At 44.0% G+C, this 25,812-nt stretch overlaps 2 protein-coding genes across 5 annotated transcripts; one reads left to right on the top strand and one right to left on the bottom strand.

Annotated features, from left to right (window-relative positions):
- Positions 1–24: 24 nt before the first annotated feature.
- On the bottom strand, positions 25–25,769 carry LOC135259800 (uncharacterized). Of its 3 annotated transcripts, none has more exons than XM_064344551.1 (4): positions 25,653–25,761; positions 5,353–5,395; positions 3,390–3,909; positions 25–2,817 (listed from the first exon to the last, which is right to left on the bottom strand). In XM_064344551.1, the coding sequence occupies exons 2-4, from the start codon at positions 5,374–5,376 to the stop codon at positions 2,456–2,458; spliced, it is 906 nt and encodes a 301-aa protein (XP_064200621.1). In that variant the 5' UTR covers positions 5,377–5,395; positions 25,653–25,761; the 3' UTR covers positions 25–2,455. The 3 variants fall into 3 exon arrangements, with proteins under 3 accessions (XP_064200621.1, XP_064200620.1, XP_064200622.1); XM_064344550.1 differs by lacking the exon at positions 25,653–25,761 and adding an exon at positions 5,655–6,071; XM_064344552.1 differs by lacking the exon at positions 5,353–5,395 and having other exon boundaries at positions 25,653–25,769.
- Positions 10,387–24,271, top strand: LOC135259796 (proline-rich transmembrane protein 4-like). 2 transcript variants are annotated; one of them, XM_064344541.1, is made up of 3 exons: positions 10,387–10,756; positions 15,315–16,310; positions 20,695–24,271. In XM_064344541.1, the coding sequence occupies exons 2-3, from the start codon at positions 15,404–15,406 to the stop codon at positions 22,617–22,619; spliced, it is 2,832 nt and encodes a 943-aa protein (XP_064200611.1). In that variant the 5' UTR covers positions 10,387–10,756; positions 15,315–15,403; the 3' UTR covers positions 22,620–24,271. The 2 variants fall into 2 exon arrangements, with proteins under 2 accessions (XP_064200611.1, XP_064200610.1); XM_064344540.1 differs by having other exon boundaries at positions 15,291–16,310.
- Positions 25,770–25,812: the final 43 nt, after the last annotated feature.

Below are 25,812 nucleotides of genomic sequence, written 5' to 3'. Positions count from 1 at the left end.
TAAATAATCAAACAATACAAAATATTGGCAGTTAGAATGGAATAGCTTTATTTTTTCCCAGGGGAACCTCAGGTCATTCGCTTACAAATCATCGTTTAATGAGATGAACGTGAAAAAAAAAACATGTAGCACCATTTCACAACTTACGTTTATGAAATTAGTTCAAAAACTTGGAATATTTGCTTATGCGTCTGTTTTATAAATACATTTGACTCACATCTAAACAGTACTATATGGATTGTTTTCGATTTGACAGAGATCTTTGCAGAAATATTATAAAGCATATACCATAAATATTTACTTTGAAAGTAAGAACTGTTATTTAATATTCATGAACTAGAACACACACAAAACAGTGAATCAGCAATTATATCTATCCCACCAAATGCTCCAAACATAAAGGCTGTTGCATTGGAACTGCAGAAAGCTCACACGTAGTGTAGCAAACAGACTGTATGAATGGTTCAGCCTTGCCTTTTTATAAAACAGCTAAAGATAACACTGAAGTCATTCAGATACACTGACCCTGACCTTGGTCCAATCAGTAGAAACACGGCAGAACATTACACAAAATAATGAGGCAGTATTTCAGTCGCTGAGACACTATGAACTACTGTTATGGCTAAAATATCGAAAACATTTTTTCTGTAGTTTAAAAGAAAAAGTACACACAATTTCAAACACCTGTCTGGAATTCCGGCACCTTCATAACAAGCATATATGCAGAACTAAGACAGTGTGAAATAGTGTTTCAGTTGTGCGTAACAAACCAAAAACATGGAAGTTCCCAGAAATCAGTGAGAACAGCCTGTATTGTAAACAATGTATGAGGACGACGGGGGACCTGGGTCAAACATATCGGTTGAAAGACTGCAGCTCGTTCGATGGAGGTAAAATTAGAAAACACTCTTGCAGATCCCTGAGTATTTTCAATAAAACACTTTACTAACCAAGAGGTAAAACCAAATGAGTGAGTTATTTCATTCTGTTACTCAGGCGGATGTACTTGTGTCCTCTTGCAGACACTTTACATTTGAGTGCCAGTTAAAACAAATGTAATGCAAAATAATATATTTCACTGGTAAAGCTCTCCAAGGCCCCATTTACACCTGGTCATTTCATGCAACTTGTATCTAGACTGTATCCAGAAAATAACCACTCGTGCATTTACGCTTGCTAGTCAGATGCATGTCACAATACATTTCCTGTGTTAAGTCAATTAGGGTATCTACTTTACTTTCATATGAGGTCATTTAAAAATAACAGCTAAGAGAGAGATTTATTTCAGATTTTATGTACTATATGAAATTGTCAGTGGGTCAAAAGTTTACATACACTTTGTTAGTATTTGGTGGCGTTGCCTTTGAATTGCCCACCCGTTTTCCTCCATACATAGCACTGATCATTATGGCCAAACAGTTCAATTTTTGCTTCATCCAAGCAGAGAACACTCCTCCAAAAGGCTAGGTCTTTGTCCTGGTGATCACCTGCAAACTTAATTCTGGCTTTTTTATGCTGGTCATGGAGTAGGGGCTTCTTCCTTGCACGACAGCCTTTCAGGCCAAGGAGATGCAGGATTCTCTGAATGCTGGATGTAGATACTATGATACCCGATGCCTCCAACCAACCCCTTCACCAGTTCATTTGTAGTTGTCTTGGGCTTCAGTTGAACCTTTCGAAACAAAGTTCACTCAGCCCTGGGAGTTAATTTGTGCCTCTTTCCTGAACGATGAAGTGTCTGTGTGGCTCCAAGGTTTTTATATTTGCATACAATTGTATGTACAGATGCTCCTGGTACCTTCAGTTGTTTGGAAATTGCTCCTAAGGAGGAACCAGACTTGTGGAGGTCCACAATTTTATCCTAAATTCTTTTCTTGGCTAAGTTGCTTGGATTTTCCCATGGTATGAAGGGCAAAAAGGCAGTGACTCTAAAGGTAGGCCCTTAAATGCAGCCACAGGTGCCAGTTAACTCACAATTAACTCATAATTATGACAATTGGCCGATCAGAAGCTTCTAAAATGTCATCATATCAAATTCTGGAATCTTCCAGACTGTTTAAAGAGACAGTCGACTTGGTGTATGTAAACTTTTGACCCACTGGAATTCTGATATAGGGAATTATGAAATAAAAATCTAGTCTCTAATCGATTGTTTTAACATTATCTCTGATGTGAACAAGGTAGATACATTTCTTTTGGCAAGTCAATTAGGGTATGGTAACGTGAAATGTGCAGAGCTGTGAAAAACTGAGTTTGAATATCTTAAGCCTAGGTGCATTTAAACTTTTGGCCTCAACTGTAACTGCTTCCAAAATAGTAAGTATGAATGGTCATTTTTATTGTCTAACCCAATCCTAAGTGATGAAAAGACCTTTATCTTCCAGTCGTGGACACACGGTGAAGAGACAAATGTAAACCATTATTATTGTTCTGATTTAGTGGGTGAGTGGCATTTTCACATTTTGGCTTTGAGGGGGATGAGGTTGTGGGTGCACAGGAAGTGTTCCAGGGTGGTCAGGTACTCCTGCGGGTGCTGGCGCAGGTGACCGGCGTGTATGGACCGTGCCCACTTCCTGCACTGCACGGGCGTCCCGCGCTTACTCCACAGCTCCATCAGTTCCTCCAGCTTCCTGGGGTCGCACAGAGGGTCGTCCTCGGAGTAGAAGAAGAGCGAGGGCGCCGTGATGGGGTTGTTCCAGAACTCCACCACGGCGCTGTTTAATTGCTCGAGGGTCTGTTTCTTCAACGCTCGAAAGTAGAGCAGGCTTAGCCACCTCACCAGGCCTTCAAAGTTGGGGAACATGCTCTTCCCGAGCCCTAAACAAAAGAAGGCATAGGTTCTAAGGCCTCACATCCACCCCCCCAAACTCACTGCCCATCATCTGTGTATTTACAATCACACATTTACACATTTACATTCTTACCCAGCACTACTTGCATAAGCGCAACATGCAGGTTTAGTCAGAGAGCAAAGCTGGTGCCCAGCCAGCAGTATTCATGCTCTAGGTTCATGTTTACACTGTGGAGGAAGTGACCTGAACATTCAGGCATTTAGAGAATGCTGTTATCAGCTCAGGTTATCACCAATACAACAGCAGCTTCCCACCAGAGAATATTAAAGTCCAGTTCACTAAACACTACACTACACTAACGCACACCACGTGTATTGCTGGATAAGAAGAGTGCACGTGTCTTAACAACACTTCTACGCATAATAAGAGAAAATGCATGGCTGGACTGATTGTGTGGCAAACCACTCTCATTGAAAATAAACTCCAAGCAGCAGAACTCTGGACCGACTTATTTCAGCAGACATGTACTGTTTTTTTAAAGACAGCTGCACACAGACAGCTGGGTGGGGGAGGGGGAGGGATTCCAGGAAAACTTACCGACAGCGATGCGTTCCAGCGATCCGTCCACCAGGCTATCGTATACCTGACCTTGGACCCGCTCCGTCACGCCCCGGTAGCGCTGGGGGTCCTGTGCTATGTGCGTTAGCATCTGGGCAAACAGATACCCACCAATGGAGAAGGCGTGCACCAGCAGGGGGCGGGAGATGAACCTGTCGTCCTGCAGCAGGTCCAGAATGTTGGCCCCGTACTCCAGCCCCCAGCGGGGCCACAAGAACTGGCTGAGCTCGCTCTCCACTATCAGCACGTCGAAGCCCACCCGGAAGTAGATCTCGCAGTACTTGCTCAGGGCTTTGGGGCGGGACCCCAGCCAGGGAAAGAGCACCAGCAGCGGCCTGACTCCGCCCACCTGCGGAGGCCCGTGGGCGGCGGCGGACTCGTTCGCGTAGAACGTCACCTTCTTGCTTATTTTGTGAGCGGTGACCCCGCTCGCCGTCACGGGCCTGGCCGCCATGGAGATGGCCGTGCCCAAGGTCCGAATGTTATAAACCAGCCAGACCTGTGAAGAGAAGGTAAACATTTAAGCAGGGCATGCTCTCGCTTTGAAGTGGCTAACAGCCCCATAAAATAGTTAGAACGGGCCATTTAATATTATAATCAATAAGGTAGATAGGAGTAAACCAAGGTAAAGCAAAGATCACCACCTTTCCTGTAACCTATTTAATATTTCAGAGAATAAATTTTTTTTTTCATTTTGAGTTTCATTACACTAATACACAATGTATTCAAAACAGGCACTATGATTGAAGTGTTGTTTTGAAAATACTTCTTGACTTTGTGGTACCCTTAGCAGTTTTCATCTGTAACCTGCAATAGGTACCAGCATTGACACTCATTTATTATAAAGGTCCACCATAATATAATGTCATGACAGGTTTCCATACAATAAGACGTATGATGTGATTCAAGTATTGGTTTGCACAAACTTTCAGATTCAGTGGTGACCGTATATTATCTCCACACACAGTTTTCACCTGTAAACTGCACTAGGTACCAAATATGATGCTCTGTTATTAAAAATGTCCACAGTAAGATCATTTTGTATTTAGTATTTGTTATTTGTTTTATTACACAAGGACATGTCTATTATCGGATTCAAGAGGTAGTCTGGACAGACTGTTTAATTTGGTGGGGTTATATCATCTCCACTGCAGTGTCCTTAACAGTTTTTGCATGTGAACTGCAAAAGGTATCCATTTTGATGCTCAATTCTGAAACTCCACAGTGAAATCATATTATGTTTCCTTCCACAAGGTCACGTTTATTATGCCATTCAAGAGTTGGCCGTAAGGGGCATTCAGATTTTGTGAAGTTCAAGATCTCAGACATGATACCCTTAACAGCGTTCACCTGAAACTGCAATACTATCAACTTTGATGCTGATTTATTAAAACCCTCGACAGTATAATCATATTCATATTATGTATCTTTACACTGGGTCACACCTATTAGCCTATGTGATTCAAGTGTTGGCCGTGACCGTGACATTGAGATTTGGTGAAGTTAAAAGATCTCCAGTATTGTACTCTTAACAGTATTCATCTGTAAACCCCAACAGATACCAACTGTTCAACAAATTTGATGCCCAGCCATTCAAAAGTTCCACGGTAAAATATATGATCTTGTGGTTATTAACACCGAACCAGACGTAGGCTATTGCACGGTCCACGTGTTGTTTGGTACCAACGTTTTCATTCGAATGACTTGTGTAAAATGTTGCAGCTGGATTGCTTCTCTCTATGCATAGCGAATTTGTACAGGAAAACAAGTTTCAAGCAAACGTTGAGATATTATGAATGAGGAGGCCTAAATTAACGCAAATTCTCGAAAACGTTATCCATCGACAATGTGTGCATCCAGAATTGTAGCTGTATTGTATGACAACCGCACACTCGATAAATGAACAGTTTAGATTTTTTTAAAAATAGGATTCACAGCCTACCTTCTTTAAGGAATGTGTCAACATATCCGACGGCTGCCCGAGTCTAAACGAGAACAGAGTTTTAGAAGTAGCCTAGACTGCGTGTTTATAGTTAGCCACAGACATACGTTCAGTCAGCTTTACACTAATGGTACAGTAGTCAAGTCACAAGCAGCTTAAACTCCAGTTCCTATTATCTTTCTCATTCAAAGGGTTAGCTAAAGGCATGCATTCGAACGTTGTCCTAGATCAACTTTAAAGCCGCTAGCAACATGTAAACTCTATATCCAGCTAGGTTTCTTCAAGAAAGCAGCCAGTATTACCTGTTCCACTCTGGTTGTTCCACTCCGGTTGCTCCCCTCACAGGCCCATTCCGCAAAAATGCAAATATACCCCGGAACTGGAGCGTAGCTGCCACAGTCAAACAAAGATGCGGAGCTCCATACAAGCACCGTTATTATGGGCATGTGTCCCTCTGGAGTGAAACTGCCGTAGTCCAGAATACACTTTAATAAATTAGTGGATATTCGTTTTGAAGTGTTTCATCTTTGTAAATAATCAGTATTAACCCATTAATGCCCAGATTTTTCCCAGCGATTTCTTACATAAGCATTTAGTCATCCAAAAAATATTCACAGATGGAAAAAGATTGGTAGAGACTTCGGCAATTTAAATGGGGGTTAAATGGGTTATATGCTATGCCGTTGCGTAATTACGGTGAATCTTTTAAAGCAGTTACTTGAAGAGCCAGTAGGTGGGGCCATAGACACGTAGGCTCTATGGGAGGGGCAGCCGAGGAGTTCAGTATCTGTGTTAAACTCGATTTATATGGGCTTCGTATGATATCGGCTATTTGAACAAATTATTCATAGTTGTACATGTTTTAATTTTTAGCTAGTCAGGCTGGTTTAAGCAGGAATTTTCAGTACGATATACCCCTCAAAGGAGTCAGCCCTCACCCGTCAAAGGTCCTGGAACAGACCCAGTGATCGCATTTTTGGGTTAGGGTCCTGGAAAAGAACTAGTAATGGCAAGATTGTCGTCACTTACTGTACTTCTCATCAATAATGACGTTGCACACATTAACGGCACTGGATATTCAAATAATAACTAGCAATTTTGCATAACAATTCAGGCTTTGGGTTTCCACCTCATGTTTCAGAATCCAGCGGTGACGCAATTAACGTGAATATGATTCTTGTGTGTCCTGTCCAATGGCAATCATGTGCTTTTCACACAGTTCATATTGCATTAGACGACATTCCATCATTCCCCTTGGCAGCGGCAAGGGATTTGACAACTTTAGCACACTGGTCAAATGCACTTCCAGGCTCAGGTACTATTTAAAGATATAAGGCGACAATATCTCCTGAGAGTTACGTCAGTAGACAATTTTTTTTTCTGAAACTACTTAGAAGTTGCTTGTTGTTGATTTTTTTTTTGTTTGTTTGTTTTTTTGGCTGCAGTATTTCAGTAATAATATTACTGTTAAGTCCTTTTTTGTTTGGACAAGTTGGACAAACCGACAGACACTATCAAAAGGCTATTATATCGTCAAAATATATCATCAATTTTATCACAAATCATAATCTCATGAATTGTCATCAAACTGTGACTGACTTTAAAGGTACGTAAATGTATCTGCCTAATTTACCACTGTACAGCCATATACTGTATATATATATATATATATATATATATATATATATATGATCTAACTGAACACTGTCATGTGGCAGTTGTGATAGCTTCTGGTTTCTCACCATTCATTTACACGTTCCACAAGCCTACACAATTACTTTTGGTGTAGAAACAGTTGATTGGGGTAAATTATTTAAAAATGACCCCCGGGGATCACAGAGGTTTTGTCTGGGTTTCAGCTCCAGGTCACTCAGCTGTTGGCTATTGGCAGGCCAGAGGTTTTGAGAAACGTGGCTTTAGATTCCACCACAGATTGTGCGCTGACAGGCTTCCCTCTCTCCCTGCCATTGGACATTTCCAGTTGGAAATTCACCACGGCAGCTGATCTTCTGTGCTGTAGCACAGCACCAGAAACTTTGGTTACTAACCAGAGTCTGCTGCATGGGAGCAGAGAGGGTGGAGTAGAGCATCTGGTGCATCTATAGAGTCTGTGGCCGGCGGTGTGGTCATTGTTGACAGAGGCACAGGGGGGATCTTTGTGGGTCTGGGCTGTGAAGCGGAGCAGATGGGGTAAAGCTGGTAGATCCTGCCTCAGCAGGACGGTTTTCGGAGGCATCCAGGCAGAGGAACCACACCCCCTGGTCCGGGACCGCTGCTGAGGTCACTTATTTACCCGCGCCATCTAGTCCTTTGTCCCTCCGAGACCTCCTTTGTATGGTGGCGTTAGGTTTCCTCCTCGCAGATTAACGCTGCTGTGTTGGGCAGGTTGGTCTGTTCATTTCTCTTCCCCCATGATTCCAACACACACACACACACATACACACATACATCCCACTATATTAGAACCCCTTTATGACAGCTGGTAATTGATAGATACTGGCATTGCAGGCTGACTAAGTGAAGACTAATGTCTTTTGTGAAAACAATCTTTTCTTTGAAACGTATTGAGTTCTGTTACCCTGGCAATAAAAATGAATTAGAAGCCTAGTACTGTGCAAACAAACTGTATCTTGGTTTAAAGCTTCGTTCAGTATATAAAAACAACAAAATAACATAAGAACAAATACAATACAGACACCAAAGAGCTATGCCCAAAACTCTGTTAGACATTAAATTTATGATGGTCAAACAGCTTTAAAAAAAGCCCCAAAATGCATGAACAAGAGTTCCCTTAAAACTGTTCAAAGTGCATTTATTATATTTGTTGGGGCATAAAACATTGGTGATGACGTTTTGAATGTGCATACGCTATACTGTATTACAACAAAGTGGAATAAACAATGCATTGTTGTCATCAAACAAAGAGGTATTATTACATGACAATCACCCATTCTCTTGTCTTCCGAGTTCCGGAATACTGTGAAATGGCTTGTGTTCCGTCAGCTTGTTTCCCCATCCCAGCATGCCTCGTCATCTCTAGGTCCCTTGCACAGTGGACCGATGGATAAAGCACAATGCCCTGCTATCATGCCAACCTTCAACTCTACATTTCCTGTTGCGCAGCAACAATAAACCACATCAACATGTGTTTTTCTTTGGGAGACATCCTCTGCTAATATCTGCTATCACAGAAAAGGCAATCTATCAGCATTTAGAGCACTGTACTTTCTCTGTGGCCAGACTCAAGGAGCCACACTTACATAGAATGCACATGTGATTATTTTACATGTGTTACCTCAACAGCACTTAACCTGTAACTTCTAACACACTACCCCATACCCTATATTAAACATAACAAGATATGGGAACACATTAATTAGGCAGGAATAACTCCATAAAAGGAGAATGCACAGTGGGCCATCCCCAGGTATTTGTTCTACATTTTCTTTCAACAGGGGAAAAGCAAGAAGTTTACTGATATTGAGAACATCAACAAAATGTTCTTATGAAGGCACACAACTGCACCACAGGTTTTCATAAATCTCATTCGGACTCATTAGATTATGGTTCATATAAATAACCTCCCATAGTCCCACACACACAGGACACTCACAGTTACATAAACAGAAAAATTGCACTACAATATTTCCTCACACGATGCAGTGCATTCTCAGGTGCTTTTTGCTGTACAGACTCCCCCCACCCCCCACCCGGGTAATTCTCTGCACCAACTAGCCCTGCTGACTTCCATTAAGGCCCCCATTCCCACTGGAGGCACCATGTGACCCACCCGCAGGAACAGTCAGCTGCAGAGTTACTTCGCTGTTCTCTTGTCAGAGAGGGCGGGGCATGCACAGCATCATGAGTCACATGACCCTGCTGCTGCCCCATATTAACATTAGATTAATGAATATTTTAATGCAACTAATTTGGCTGCCAAACACATGTGCTTAAGTTGTTTCTCTTTTTTCCTTAAACTTATTAACATAATGTAGGTTTCGCTCATTATCATTTGCACCGCCTGAATTGTTCATTATCTACAAAATTGTTAGTCTTAGTGGCCATGAGTCCACACCAGGTTGAATACCACTGTTTTAAACCAACAATAAATTCATTCCAATATAATTTTTTTAAGTTTAGAGATGATGTGAGATTATGGGGTCCGATATCCCCAATGTGTCAATGTCCCCTTTTTGGTTTTGTTACTTACTGAAGACCAAAAAGAATAGTGATGTCTCTGAAAGTGGACTAGGGGAGACATTCATAGGTCACATTAACCCATAGGATTTTACCGTGTGATGCATTAGATTATCTTCGCAGTTAATGGTACGATGTTACTTGTGTGTTGCATTTACATATTAGCCGTTAATGTGAACACTAGCATCACACTAACATAACACCAGAAAATTTTCACATTACCCCGTACTCAAACTTTCTTTCACTTTCAAACTAAACTGAGCTTTGTGATTTCAAGATCGAGATTTATTGTTACATCACCGTACAGAGACCCAGAATTCCATCAGAGAGTAATCCTACTGTTACATCAATGAACCAAGGCCCAGATCACTATCAGGGAAAAATCCTATTGTTACATCACAGTACAGAATCCCAGAGCGCCATCAGCAACAAAAACCCTATTGTTACATCACAGTATATAGACCCAGAACTCTGTCAGAGAGGAATCAAATTTTTTCATGGTAGACTCAGGACGCTCAGGACTTCATTATAGAGGAATAATATTGATATATCACAGTACAAAGACAGAATTCACCAGTCAGGGCAACAAGCTTGCACTCCATCACCTGTTCATATTCCTAACTACTAACTCTGCCTCTGCTGCTTATGTGTGTGCATGTGTGCATGCAGGCATGCATGTATGCGTGTGTATGTGCATGTATGCGTGTGTCAGTGTGTGCATGTACGGCAGGTTTTTTTTTCTCCTGCACAGAGCACTGATAGGCTTTTGCAAAGGAATAATTTACTTACTGATTTGTGACCACAAGCACTGTGTATGTGACCAGCAGAGAAACAGATGAGAACGGAGGACTGTGGGGCAGGAGAGAGGGAGAGAGGAGCGGGAGGGGGAGAGAGGGGAGGAGACTGATGCCAGAGAGATAGGGAAGAATGAGGGAATGGGACAGAATGAGAGGAGGAGACAGAGAGAGAGAGTCAGAGGGAATGCATGAAGCTGGAACTCAATTTCACTCAGACACGCACAGATGTACACCCATTTCACACACAGCACACACAGACACACACACACACACACACACGCATGCATGCGTGCATGCACACACGCGCACACACACACACACACAGTCGGATATCTGTGGTGGCTCAGTGAAAGGATCTCAGGATTTCTCTATTCTCAGCAGGCTGTCTCTCCTTCCTTCTGATTCCTGAGGTGAGCCCAGATTATCTTTTTTTTGTTTGTTTGTTTTTTTTTTTGTTTTTTTTGGGGGGGGGGACTGGGGGGGCTGGGGTAATTCAGACTGAATGAATGAGAAAATGTACAAATGCCCTGGGTTCCCAGGAGAGGGACAGCAAGTTACATCAAACTGGATCATGGTGGACCAGGGTGGTGGGTAGAAGTAGCAGGAGGCAGGAGAATAGAATGGAAGAAATACCAAGACCACCCTGTGGTGGGCACCAGCATACAGTGTACATAAGTGAAGTATGAGTGTGTGTGTGTGTGTGTTTGTGTGCAGTATGAGTGTATGAGCACAGTACAAGTGTATATGAGTGTTATATGTATGTAGTATGTGAGCGTGTAAGTGCAGTATGAGTGAGTTTTGGTGTGCATGAGTGTGCATGAGTGCAGTATTTGTGTGTGTATGAGTGCAGAATGTGTGTATAGAGCAGTATAAGTGTGTATGTGTGCAGTATGTGTGCATTTATGAGTGCGTTTGGGTGTGTATGAGGGCAGTAGGTGTGTCCATGTGAGCAGAGTGTGTGTGAGAGTGTTCATGTGTGTAGAGTGAGTGCGTGCATTTGTGTAGTAAGCTTGTCTGCAAGTGCCATCATGGTGTAAGAATCCCCTCAGACACCAAACAGCAGAAGTATCTGAGCGGTGAAGGAACACATGTAGTCTTACAGGGTACTACTGGAATGGGATTAATTTAATGACAGCTCAGTTATCTGACTCCAAAATAACATTTTAACCTTTCTTCTGTGCTAACAGTTATACACAGAAGGAGACTGCAAATGATTGCAAAAAGGCATCAATTGTAAAGCGCTTTGGATAAAAGTGCTATATAAATGCAGTCCATTTACCATTTAACATTTACCAAATGATCCACCAGTATTGTGGCTCTATACAGAATGTTATCTATCTTGGTAGATGCGAATGCGCCCCTGGCATGTGTAGCCTGCAAAGATACAATTGGCAACCTGAGTTATGGTGAGTGGTAAGAGTCAAAGAGGAATGGCAGGTTAAAGTGGACGCAATTTATTGTAACGTGTATTCGGTAATAGCAATACACAATGTGCACTGTAAAATGTGAATGGTGAAATGACTATACGTGCATGTCAGGCAGGAGGTCGTATTGACGAGTCTCCCCGAACCATTCCACTTTTCCGCTTATACACCCAAAGATCAAACAACAACGCCCACTGGTCATCAAAGAAGGTCACAATCAGAGCAAAACAGTACATCAATGATCCTGCTTGCGCTATCTCTGCAAGCCTATCACACAGGGTTAACCTTTGTAGCACAGCCTGGGCTGGGCGCTGACTCATAGGTACCAAGATATTTAGTCAGTGCCCACTGTACCACACTACCAAAGACACAAATTTGTTCCCCATGAAACTGGCTTTCCAACTATACCAAACATGATTTTATAAAAATGTATTATTAAACACTGTATTATAAAAAGCATATGGTTTACATAATGCTGATCCAGTAGGATGTTTTTCAACTGAGTACTGTCTCTTTATGAAAACCTGTGACTCCCTGTCAGCACTGTAAACATAGTCTGTTTTCCAATGGGGGTCTGATTCCTGTTTTCAGTGCCTTGTTTCTTAAGAAGCTGTTGGCATACATTTTCAAGCTGACAGAGATTCAGAGTGTAGCAGAAACCACAGGAAGCAGCACACTGTGCTCAGATAGACCGCAGGAAGTGGTGCGCACTGCTCTGAGGCCACAGGAAGTTGCACCGAGGGGCCAGCTTTCGGTTCTCAACCTCAGCAACGGATGTAATGTTGCCCCCTGCTGATACCTATGATTCTCGCTCAAAAAGCAAGTTTCCCCATTGGGTTCCATTCATTTTTGACAGCAAAAATAAAGTACTTCCATTCAAATATTGATGTTAATTCCATGCATTATGGATGGAGGAAGAAAAATCACTTATTATTTTTCCGAGGTAAAATATTGTTTTCTTATCACACAGACAAAGATATAAATTTTTTTATTGATTATTTATTTTAGCCTATGTATGCACTATCCTCCTTGTACACGTGATTTAGGCATGTGACCAAAGACACAACTGAGCATGTCTGTTGAGTGAAAAAAATGTACTTCGTGGTTCTGATGTGCTCTCCATAGGTTTCTACTGGTGTCGCTGTCTCTACATATTATATACTCTAAGAGTTGCACACACTCCTCAGAGAGACCACAAGAAGTAGTGCACGCTGGTCAGATAGACGACAGGAAGTAGAGCACACTGGTCAGATAGACCACAGGAAGCAGCACACACTGCTTCAAGAGGGACCACAGGAAGCAGCACACACTGCTCAGATAGACCACAGGAAGCAGCACACACTGCTCAGATAGACCACAGGAAGTAGCACACACTGCTCAGAGAGACCACAGGAAGCAGCACACACTGCTCAGATAGACCACAGGAAGCAGCACACACTGCTCAGAGAGACCACAGGAAGCAGCACACACTGCTTCAAGAGGGACCACAGGAAGCAGCACACACTGCTCAGAGAGACCATAGGAGGCAGCACACACTGTTTCAAGAGGGACCACAGGAAGCAGCACACACTGCTCAGAGAGACCACAGGAAGCAGCACACACTGCTCCGAGAGACACCACAGAAAACACCTGCACTGGAGACTGTGCTCCAGATAACAAGCTTATTCTGAGCAGGATGTACAGAAACACAGCAAATGACAATTCAACATGGCTACATGACTCCAAACATATCAAATCAATTCAGCATGGCTTCATGATTGCTCAAATGAAACCAATTCGGAACGAAAAGGCATAGCCAACAGTTAAAAGCACCCAGTACGAGCACTGCATGGTTGATGTTAAGCAGAGAGACTTGGCCTCACAGGAGATGATTATTTTCAGCCAATGAAAATGGGGGGGGGGGATAATGGGAACATGCCCCTGGTTATTAGTCAGTAAGGACATTCAATTAGGCACAGCTGGGAAAAAAATCTATCAGCTGATATCTACAGTCATGTTGTCCTGCACTGGCTTAAAGCATGTGTGTGTGTGCGTGTATTCATGAGTGTGGGAATGTGAGTATATGTAGTGTAGGTATGTGTGTGCAAGTGTGTGAATATAAGTGTGTGCAGGCATGTGTGAGTGTGTACGTATACATGAGTATGCGAGTGTAGGTGTACTTCTCTCTTCTCGCATTGAGAATCTCCCCCTGAGCACAGTGCTATGTACAACATTACCCAGAATTCTTTGGTTTGGAAGACATCTTTGTGCTCCCATTTATCTCCCTGTGTTAGCAGCTCTTATTGTCCCTGAACATAGCTAGTTTTGCTGAAAACCCAAACTGCCTCATAAAGCAGAGAGCCGTCTTTCCCTGCTTCATCTGGAGCAACCCAGCTCTGTAAATCACACATTTCTACTTTCAGGCAGGACAGACACATATAAAGACCGATTGGAGTGCAGTAAAAATATATCAGAAAAGCTGCACTCCACCCGCTACGCACCACAACACAGCAGCACCTCAGCACTGCAGATTCTGTAGAGTCACCAGATTCTCAGCTCCAGCTTCAGAACATTGAAAGTTATGCCTCCAAGCAATGAGGACAAAACGATCCATTCTGATGAATCTTTTGAAAAGCCATTAAGGAGTGTCACCAAGGACAATACTGTGGTGATGGGTGTTTTGCCCTGTGATATACCAACAGAAACTCCTGTACTTAAGAACCAAAGGACAGAACTCAGGAGTTGGCTGTCTGGGAATTCTGTAGAATCTGTGTCTCTATCTCCCCAAATAGCGGGGTAATATGTAGGTCATGTGTCATCATTCAGGGCACTGTTTCCACATGACAGGCTGGCAAATCGGTAATCTGCAGGAAAGAATGTCACATTTGCTGTCGTCCCTGAAATGAGACTAACTAACACACCCAACGAGGAGTACGGTGCAGGCTTACCAAAGTTGAGCATGCAGTGCTTAATGTTTATTATGAATTATGTATCTCCTCCAAGTCAATAATTGATTCTGTTCTGTCTCTAGATTCCGCATGCAGTCAAATGTGCTTCAAAGGTCGGCAAAATGGAGCACCACTACTTTTACCTACACCGATTTAGCAAAGTTAAACACCAGACAATAAATGACTTTGCTTTAATGCAAAAAAAGTAGCAAGACATTTGAAGAAGTAAATGGCTTCAGACAGTAATCACTTTTCCTGATGAAGAAAAGCAGAAAGCACAAATCGGCTCAGAATTTAAAGAGAGGGGGTTGTGTTGTGCTGAGCTTCAGCTGCAGCTGTGCTGTAGCTGTGCTGAACTGAGCTGTGCTGTAAGTGTGCTAAGCTGAACTGAGCTGTGTTGTAACTGTATTATACTGTAGCTGTGCTATAGCTGTGCTGTGTTCAGTTGAAGCTGAAGCAGTACTGTAGCTGGCCTATAGCTGAGCTGTGTTGAGCTGAACTGAGCTGTGCTGTAACGGTTCTGTACTGTAGCTCTGCTGGGAATAAAATACTAAGACATAGCCTGTGTGCTCTGTCTCTGTGTCTGCTACCAGATGACCCCCCTCCTCCCTCACCAGGGATTCCCAAAAGCAGCCCAGAGGCCCAGGAGAACGGGAAACATGGGAGACACAGCGTGAAGGGGCACCCCTGTGTTAATGAGGCCAGCATGTGCGGTCACAGCTGGGTGCTGCTGCTGGGCCTGTGGCAGGTGCAGTTCAGCTCCTGTCTGGCCACGCCCCCGACCGGAGGCCAGCCGGCACGAACCCCGCCCTGGACACGGCCCGCCGCAGAGCCCAGCGTCCTACGCCGGTCCTCGGACGCCAGTGACTTCTGGCCCTTCTGGGTTTCCGTAGACGTCCCCTCAGAGCCCGAAGGGTCCTCTCCGCTCTCACTTCCTGTCAGTTTGACCTCTGACCTGCAAGGTCTGCCCCACGCAGGAAACACACAGAGCCTGAGGCCAGCCATCCCACCCTTTTTAACAGACTCCACCTCCAAAAGCACAGCTCTGCTACCTGAGCCGGGTACAAGACTCTCCCTGGGCAAAGAATCCACCTCCATAAGTGGAGACACTGCCCCCTGGCTGTGGGATACAGAACTACCAACAGATTCGACCAGTGATTTTGCAGATTTAAGCCCAGCCCAGGGGCAGGTTCCTCACCTCATGCCCCAGCCTACTCACAGCCTCAAAGGGGAGGGCACTGTTTCCCAGACACCAATGGGGCTTACGCCAGAATTAGCGCCATCTGCCGCCACACCAAACAGAACCCTAGCGGCTTTTCCACCTCCCACAGGGACCCCGGAGAGGAAGGTACCTGCCCTTCCTCTTCCTCCCGAGTCTGCAGCACCAGCGGCCCCAGATCCACAGGCGGGGGGGCAGGGGCCCGCCGCAGGCCCGGCTGGAGGGAGACCCACGAGGAAGGGCGCGCGGACGCGAAAGCGGATGCCCCAAGCCGGGGGCGGCTCTACGGAGGACGGGGAAGCGAAGGCGACCGCGCCCGGTGACGGAGGGGCCCCGGAGGGGGAGGAACAAAAACCGACCCAAACGCTGGCGGTTGCTGCCGAATCGCCAGGATGTAAGCCAACCAGCCGCTCCATTCCTGTTATGTGATTTTTTCACCAGTGATTCATTAATTTTACATGATTCGGTCTCAGATTTATGAGGCAATAAAGCCTCATAAATCCTGTGTGTGTGTGTGTGTTTGTGTGGGTGTGTGTGTGTGTGCGCCAACATGGGTGTGCTTGCAAAGGTAACCAATCATAGAGCCCGTCACAGTGTGCAGAGTCACAGACTTTATTGTTCTTGTGCGTTACAAAAGAACCGGCACGTTGAGTATTGAGTTCAGTGCTGCAGCGTGGATCAGTATTCCACAAGCGAACAGAGTCATGCGGGAGTGTGCTGCAGTCTCTTACACAATTACCATCTCTCTCTCTCTCTCTCTCTCTCTATTTCTCAATGTCAAATTATATGTTAAAATTCACTTATATTCAATCAGCTTATTTTATTTTCTTATTTAGTTTAGGTAGATAAATAGATAAAAAAAATAATTAATTTTGACAGAATATAGTAAAGTCTTCAGCAGCCAAAGGTAAGCCTTCATTTTAGGCTAATTAGGTAAGTATATTTAGATTTAGGTTAATAGGTTAATAGGTTTACATTAACATTAATAACTCGTTTGAACTCAATGCATTTGTGAAATTTTCACTCTCTAAACATATAACTGATGTATTTTTAACAGCTAAGTGCGCTGTGCTTGTGCATTCTTGGATTTTCCAGCAGGTCAAAGTCACAATATCCCAGACAGTTCATACGACACAACTTACAGAAAATAAAACAGAGCAAAATGTAACCCAAGAGTTTATTCTATCCAGTTTGCATTATGAGAACTTGCACACATGCCCCTTTGGACTAGATTAAAATTCCAGTTGTTAGTATTCCAGCCAATGCAGCCGTTTAAAATCAATTAAGCGGAAATTAAAGCGCTTTGTTATGTGTTTGACTGGGCACAGTTAAAGCTTTCATCAACGGCCCAGCAGAAATGGAATAGCAGGAAGCAGTGATGTCTAGGATACAGCACTGCATCATGGGTGCACTGATGGTGCCAGGCACTGGTTCGACGCTGGCGCGGTTTTACCGCTACAACAAGCGTGTGCGCTATTTCTCTGCTAGGTAAGACCATTTCAGCTGAAATCATCAGGACCGGAAGGAACTGCATGTAAGGGAGACAGCTGCCCAGGTAGATTTCTAAGACACAGTGATTACTGCCTACTTTAAAATGGTGGATGCACCCACAATAATAAAAAATATTGGGGACTCTAAATTGCCAGTAGGTATGTGTGTGTGCCCTGCAATGGATTGTTGACCTGTCCAGGGCGTATTCCTGCCTTTTGCCTAATGCATGCTGGGATAGGCTCCAGCCTCCCCGCAACCCTGACTAGGAATAAGCAGGTGAGATAATGCATGGGTATAATTAGGCCTAAGTAAAAAAATATCCTTTTAAATAATTGTGTAGCTGCCAGCAAGTCAGTGTAAAAAGTAATCCTGTAAAATTTTATGAGAGTAAACATACTGTAAAATGTATAACAATAACTTACAAGCTAACTGCGGTTAGCGGTTAGTAAATTTTACAGTATTCTTATTACAGTGTACAACATTAATACAACAGTGATACAGTATACGTCAAGCTGTTCCCATGTGTAATAAACAGTCAGATGGTCCACTGAATAGTGTTATATGGAGCAGAAGTGGGGGGGTATCTGGGTATCTGAGAAAAGATATTTTAATCAGGACTTATTTCCCTCTGGTATAATGGAAAAAAACTCAGGAGAGAGGTCATGAAAATTAAGAATATTTTAATATCTGTTTTATCTGTTTTGTCCCAAATATTGACATTCATATCCTTTACAGAAATATACACAGATTGAATCTGCATTTAGCTGCTTCATGAGGGACTATTTATTATCAGCAAGGGATTACTAATTATCAGTAACTGTAGAAAAATACCTAAGTCTTAACCTATGGTTAATTACTTTACAGTGAGCAAAGGAATGTAACCTGTCCCTAATCTGTGTTTAATTACTTAAATATCAAGGACAGGAAATATACCTATATATGATCATGTGTTTTATTTCTTAATTAACAGTAACCACAGAAATACGCCCATTTTAATTGTTTCACTTAAGCAATAGTGGCCACAGCATATATATATTCTGGCTGATAACAACACGTCTGCTGGTTTTGTTCCAGTATCTTTGATACAGTATCTTTAATGGCACAGAGATTGATTCATCTGCAGATTGTCCACAGCAGTACAGCTCCAGTCTATTAGTTGACAGTACGTTCGGAGACTAATTGAATTTTGCCGGCACAGACACAGGAAGACAAGAGACAGACATTCTGTCTCTGGTTCTTTCAGAGATTTAATCTCTTCATTGGAAAACAAATTGCTCCCCGTGCAAGGAAGCTATTAACATAGCCCTACAGTTATAGAATAAACAGTATGTGTATGTGTTTGGTTACTCAGGTAACCAAAAATACGGGCCCAATAACTCACTCAGGTGATCCAAAAAGAAAAAAACAGCTTAGATAACTCAAGTAACCAACAGGACCCACAATAGGATCTTATGTCCACTATGGCATCATAATACAGCTTGTTTATTTAATGCAAGATATAAGAATATCACCTTTAGGAGGCTAAGTGATAGCCTATACTCAGTGGGACGGGGCGGTGTTCTTGTGTTTATAACTCAAATGCAGCAGGAACATCAATGCAGGCTTTGTTTCAGAAAACGACGGTAACATGGCGCTCAGATTACCAGCCTTATTATATTATAACTGCAGTCTTCACAGGCCTGACCCTGTCTGGATAAATCCGGCACAATGAGTCTTACACGCACAGCTATTCTAAACATCTGTGTCAAATGTCAGAACTTCGTACTGTCACTAAGGGCGTTTTACATGCACATACATGCACACACACAAACACACACACACACACACACACAGATGTATTCATGTTTCAGGAGGCATGGAGCTGAAACCAGCACTGTATTTGTATTTTTAAGATAAATTATAAGATAATATTAATATTTTTCTTATGATCAACATATCCGATGAAAATATAATATCGTTTTGAGAGTCAGGCAGAAGCATTGTAGGTTTTGGTTTTTTCATAGGATAGGTTGAAAATAAGAAAAATTCTAAATTACACTGTCTTTTTTCCGAGTACATGTGTTCTCAAAAGATATTGAATATAAATCAACTTTAATGCAATGTGGAAATTTTCATGTATATTCAGCACATCTTAACCATGCCTGCACTGGTCCGACGCGTCACCAGCAGCTACCAGTAATGACACAGACAACAGGCATTGGCTGCTTGACATGCTCTCATAGGTAATACATTTTGGCTGTCCAAATAGTAATATTTTCTACATGTACACAGTACTGTATACAGTATTATGCTCCGATAAAAATGAGTCAACTGAGACCAAGTGATCGTAATTTTTTAATCCTTACTTTGGATATATTTAAATATGTGCTGATGTAGAGTTCTCTTGCATAATTAAGTAATAAAAAAGAACATTCGGTGCTAATAGCACATTTGCATTGGACCTCCAGTGCACATTTTGTTGCTCTGGTAAAGCTCAAGATTAAAATTTAAACGTCTATAGTCCCACGATGAAAAATTACAAGAGCACTTTTAAAGCTGCAGCGGAAAAAATAAACCCCTCTGCTATCAACATCTTACCGTTATATTACACTGGCAGATACGCCAAGTTATAGCATGGTGGACCGTACCCTGTGCAGCACCCAAAGTTTGCCACTTCTCAGAGTTTCTCAGTCTAGGATACTGTGATCACAGATATGAATAATTACTGCACATGGCTAATGAATTGTTGTAGCAAGCAGTTTCTTTTCTAAAAACGGGCACGGATGAGAACGTCAGCACTGCAGCTCAGCGCGAACTTATCTGACCCACGCCAGTAGCACTTCCTAACGGGTCCATTAGCTTTTACTGGGCTTGGACCTGGGCCAGTTTGCTTTTCCGCAGTAACGGTGGATAACTGCGAGTGCATTACGTTAACACGGCTTCCTGGCAGTGCCGCCTCTCTAATGCGTTCTCCTGGGTGATTGCGTTTGGAAGCTATTTAATAATAAAAAAAACAGGTGAAGCGAGTTAACTGTTCAATAGCTACTTTAATTGACTAAATAAGTGCTGAGTAATAAGGGAAACCAGGAGAACGATCTTTCTTCAACCAGGGCTGGGAACCAACAATCTATGATAAAATATGCTGTTGTTTATAGTAATATTTGCAGTTTTTCAAGACTATATTTGCAGTTTGCTAGGTAATATTTACCATTTGATATGGTCATATTTGCCGTTGGTTATGATCATATTTACTTTAAAGGTAATATTTGATGCTTTTTAAGGGAATGTTTGCTGTTGTTGTTCTGCAGATGTTGCCCCAGGCGAGGCTTGGCCATCAGAACCAGGAGACCCTGATTCTGCTCATGTCCCTCGCTGTAATGGCGACAGCAGTGGCGCCTGCAAACCCAACAGCACCTGGAGCCCCGCCTTCTCTGAAGACATCGCCTACAACCAATCACACGGCCCCTCCCCACCCCCAGCTCCGCCCCCAGCCCCGCCTCTGCTGCTCGTGCCACTGCACGCAGACTGGAACAACGCCATGGCAACCTGGGGCGTGGCCTGGGAGGTGCACGTGTTCGGGGTGGGTTCGCTGTTCGTCGTGGCGGCCCTGCTCTCTGCCCTCGACCTGCTGCTCCTCCCCTTGCTCCGCCCCCCAGGAGGCAGCTACCTGGCACTGGCTCATCTGTTCCTGCTGGCTGCCAGTTCCAGCCGCGCCTTCTCGCTCTTCTATGATGCGTACGCCCACCTGGACAAGCTGCCGGCAGCAAACTTCCTGTTGCTCCACCAGGTGCCCTTCCCTTGCCTGACAGGGGCCTTCGCCGCGGCCTTCCTCTTCCTGTCCCTGCGTTCCCGCGTGAGACTCCCCGGATCCCCCTGCCATCGGCCCTGCTCCCTGGCAGTTCTGCTGCTGTTGCACTTTGGCACCACCTTCAGCTCCCTGCTGGTACTGCAGGCATTCCCCCAGTGGCCCTGGCTCCTGCTCATATCCCAAGGAGTGTTTGTGGTGCTGATCGCCTTCCTGTCCGTGACGTACCTCATCTTCTGCTGCTACACGCGGGCCGACGCCAAGCACGTTTACCACCTGAGCAATACCTTGCCCATCCGCAGGGGGTGGGATCGAGCGGCGGTAATGGCGGGATTCTCCGCGCTCTTCATGCTGGCGTGCGCCGGGCTGCAGCTCTACGCCATGCTCCATGCGCTGGCCCTGGCCCCGCCCACCGCCCCGCCCCACGCCCTGGAACCCTGGCCCTGGTGGGCATTCCAACTGAGCTGCCGTCTGTGCGAGGTGGGCGTGTGCATCACCCTCGCCTCGGCCGCCACGCCCCCTCTCCGCCGATCGCTCCGCCCCTGCCGCTGCTGGGCCACAAACTTCTGCTGCCGGGGTTGCTGCGGCAATGTGTCCGCCAAACAGGCGGTCCCGCCCATGGCGAGCGAATGGGAGCTGCGCCAGCACGAGAAGCTGGCGATCTGTGAGGGGGTGGGGTCCGAGCTCCTGCCCCTCTACGCCCTGGTGGACCCCAACCTCAGCAGCCTGGAGGGGCTGGACCTGCTGTACCACGGAGGCGGGGTTCTGTCCCGCTCCGTTTCGAACACGGACACGCCCCTCAAGGTGATAGGCGGGTCCAGAGGCTCCTCCTACGCCAGCCTGCAGCTGGACAGCGACTCCACGGGCGACCTGCGACCGCCCTCCCCCATCAACCTGCGCCGCAGCATCGACGAGGCCCTGTTCAGCCCCGCCCTGTTTCCTCACAGCCTCTTTAGCCCCGCCCCCCGTCACGCCCCCCGCCGCGGCTCCACTAGCCTGACCCCACCCGCCGCCGAGAGCTCAGGTGACCAGGCCCTGTACCGCACCGCCTCCTGCTTGGCGATAGAGGCTGGGCCTCCCCTGATTGGCTCTTCCCTGTCAGGCCCCACCCCTGGGGAAGCGGGCCTCATCCAGTGGGCGGAGCACAGGAGGGGCAGCAGCAGCTCCAGCTCTCTGGGTAGGCATTCCCTGGACGGCTCCTCCGTGGTCCTTTGTCCCAGCCGTGAGGCGTGTGGTCACTGCCGAGACGCCCCCAGCAGCTCAGACCAGGGGACGCAGTTCCACAGATGCTACTTGGGCCTAGCCTCCACCTCTCAGGAAAATTTGGACCAGCAAGCCGAGACGGACCTGGCCGTCCAGGAGGAGTTCATCAGGGTGTGTCGACAGATCGACGCTCTGAGCATTAGCAGTGACACCATTGACCTGTAGGCACTGTGATCCCATTCAGAAAGATCAACCAAGATATGACCTCATCCAGGAAGGTCAAGCAGGATGTGACCCCACCCAGTCATGCAGACCAGGAACAGCACAGAAACCTTGCAGGAGAGTGGGAGGTAGATACAGTATGCTAAGGTGCTGGGTTTTTTTTCCTCATAGCATGTCCACCTGCAGTTTCATGAGCAGTGACATGATGTGAAAGTTTTTTCAAATTGGATGTCACCAAAGCTCCCAAAATCCAAAAAGTGAGGATGTACAGAATGGCCACTGAGGGCGTGGTTCGAGTGCTGGGTTCCCTTGGTGACCAATTTGGAAAATAAAAGTGCTACAGACTCTTAGATGCCCACTACGATTGTCATGGGATGCTGCGATTAGTTTTAGAAATTAGACCATATTTCTGGCTTTCCCTAATCTCTCAGTAAGAAAACTTACACAGTTCACTCATCTAGGGAAATTCTAAACAAGCACTTATTAACAAGAGGCTGCTATTTATTGATGTATAACCAACTGATGCTGCTTTATTTATGGAAGATAAAATCAAATCATATTTCTCATCCTCTCCTCACATCAAATTGCTTTTGTTGTTTTTTAACTTTTAACTTTTATTAAAATATTATACTTGCTCAAAAATTCTCAAAGGAAATCTCAAGCCCAGAAATATTTCTGTATAAATTATGAAGATGTATTAATTTATGTTAGGGAAGTTGAATTTTCAGAACAGCAGCACCATCTACTGGTAAACATAGGCTAAAATGTTGTGCCTTGTGCTCACTTTCAGAAATATTGCTTTTCAAATCATGATTTAGATTCACATAAACAGTGTAACCCTGTTATTTTTTCCAGGATTATGATCACAGGATCATATTTTTATTGACAAGGGATATTTTCTACATCATTGAGTATACACAGAGATTTAAAAAGTGCATGTTTCAAAGAGATGCTTACAGAAAGATAATAGGCTATAGCACAAGAATTATATAGAAAATGGTCAAAATGATTCAACAGGATAAGTGTTTTGTGTTATAATAAAATATTATATATCATATTGAATAGTCTTGGATTTGATATATATTTTTAATATAAACACCAATGTGTGCCAGCAGCCATACCACTATGTGCCCTGCTACTGCTGAATGGCTGAAGCTAAGCAGGTGTGGGCTTGGTTAGTACTTTTGTGGGAGAGCCTGAGGGGAAAATTTACTGCTGGAAGTGCCGTTGGTGGGTCAATTGAGGGTGATCTTGACTCTAGTCAAATACAGTAAACCTGGAGCCCCAGTGCAGTGATGGGGACACTATGCTGTAGGAGATGTATTTTGGATGAAATGCTAAACTGAGGTACTGACTGGCTGTGGCCCATGAAGCCCCCGCAACACTAATCACAAAGACTGTCCTGGCTAAATTCCCAATTCCCACCTAATCATTCCCCAGTTTAATTGGCTAAAAATCATTCTCTCCCTCCCTCCTCAGCTCATGTGTGGTGAGTGTTCTAGCACAAAATGGCTGCCATGCAATGCCTACACATTGGTGTTGGCTGAAGAGAGATTCCCCTCATCATTGTAAAGCACTTTAAGTGTGAGAAAAGCGCCATATAAATGCAAGCTACTGTATGATGTGCTCCATTTTAATAAAATTTGTTTAGAATATGTTTACAGACAAGTCCTATTTTGGAAATTAATCAAAGTCACAGTAACAAAACAATTAAATAATAAGTATTCCTATCGCCAGTGGCTCATTCTTATTTGTAACTTCATTAACAGTATGCTTTCTTCCATAAAAGGGGATTTGCAGCCCATTCTGTCTCATTCTGGCAAGTGTATAAACAGTAAAGAGGATGTATTAATTCCATGAAAGTAGACAACATTTTCATATCTGAAGAAACAGCGCTGCTCTTGGACCAAAACAACTGCATCTAGACCAATCTGCTGGATTTCTATTAAATCAAGGCCAGACGGAGGTCACGTGATGTCTGATAAGAGAAGAAGCAGCAACGACCCGAAGCTCTGACATAAAGCTCAGTCTGAATATCCATCCATTCCCCACGATTGTAAGCAGAAAGATTAAGGAAACCCTTCCCTCTAAAGTGGTGTGGGTTTTGCGCAAAATGGCCACCCAACACTAGCTTCATAGTAGGGTGGATCGTTTCCGTCCTTTCTGTAAGTTGAAAGAGGGAATACACCCCATTCATCGATTTTATTGAGGGCATAAAAACAAAGCAATCCAAAGGAGCAAAACATTTACAGACACACATTTTTGACCATTCAATCACCTCAACATTAACACCACCCTCTTGTGCTGTGGCATGGTATAACAGAAAAACAGAGGGACAATTCCAACCACTTCAATTTTCAGGGAAGAATTAAATTAAAAATAAACCAATTTCTATCGAATGATCTGTTAACAAAAATGGTTCTGATATTATATTCAAAATTAACCTAATTAGAACCTCAGGACTGATAGGTGGACCTGTTTTGTGCAAAGAGAGAGTAATATATGCAAATAGGCTATTCAATCCCACAGATGTCATGACATGTCATGTCAAGTTGACATGACATGTCAAACGTTAATATTTGTTTCTTTTTTGTCATTATATATGTATATGATACAATGTATTACAGTTTTAAATCTAATATTTCCTTTCCAACGTGTGTCCTGTTTTGCAATAAACCAGAAAGTTAAATCACTATACTCCAATGTAAATTACGGCAGAAATAGCTCAACAACATGATGTAACACAGTGTAGTCACCCATCAACCCAAATCAACCCAATCAACCCAAATACACGAAAAAGCAGATCAGCCCGATCACGTGGAATAGGCTACTTATGGGAGAGACAATCGTTCAAGTGTGATAAGAAAGCAATTTAGCAACATAAATATGATGAAATCAGACCGGTGGCCGGTGATGGATTACTACAGTCAATGAAGATATCCGTGGTTCAGAGATAAACCTATAACTATTGGAAGGGCAGGTAGCTACCCACCAAATTACGGATGTGATTACAGGTTTATCAGGGTATGCACATACCTATACAGCACCGAGACTTTGGGACTTCCCACGGAGTGTTATACCAATATCGCTGGTAACAATGAACAGATGAATGGAAATCATGTGCAGATTGTAGAAAGATCACTGAACAGAACTGAGCTCCGGATTAGTGACAGTCTGTCTTTTCTAAACCAATCGC

Source organism: Anguilla rostrata, chromosome 7 (genome assembly GCF_018555375.3).
Source record: "Anguilla rostrata isolate EN2019 chromosome 7, ASM1855537v3, whole genome shotgun sequence".
Lineage (NCBI taxonomy): Eukaryota > Metazoa > Chordata > Actinopteri > Anguilliformes > Anguillidae > Anguilla > Anguilla rostrata.
This window is presented reverse-complemented; position numbering and strand designations above follow the sequence as displayed.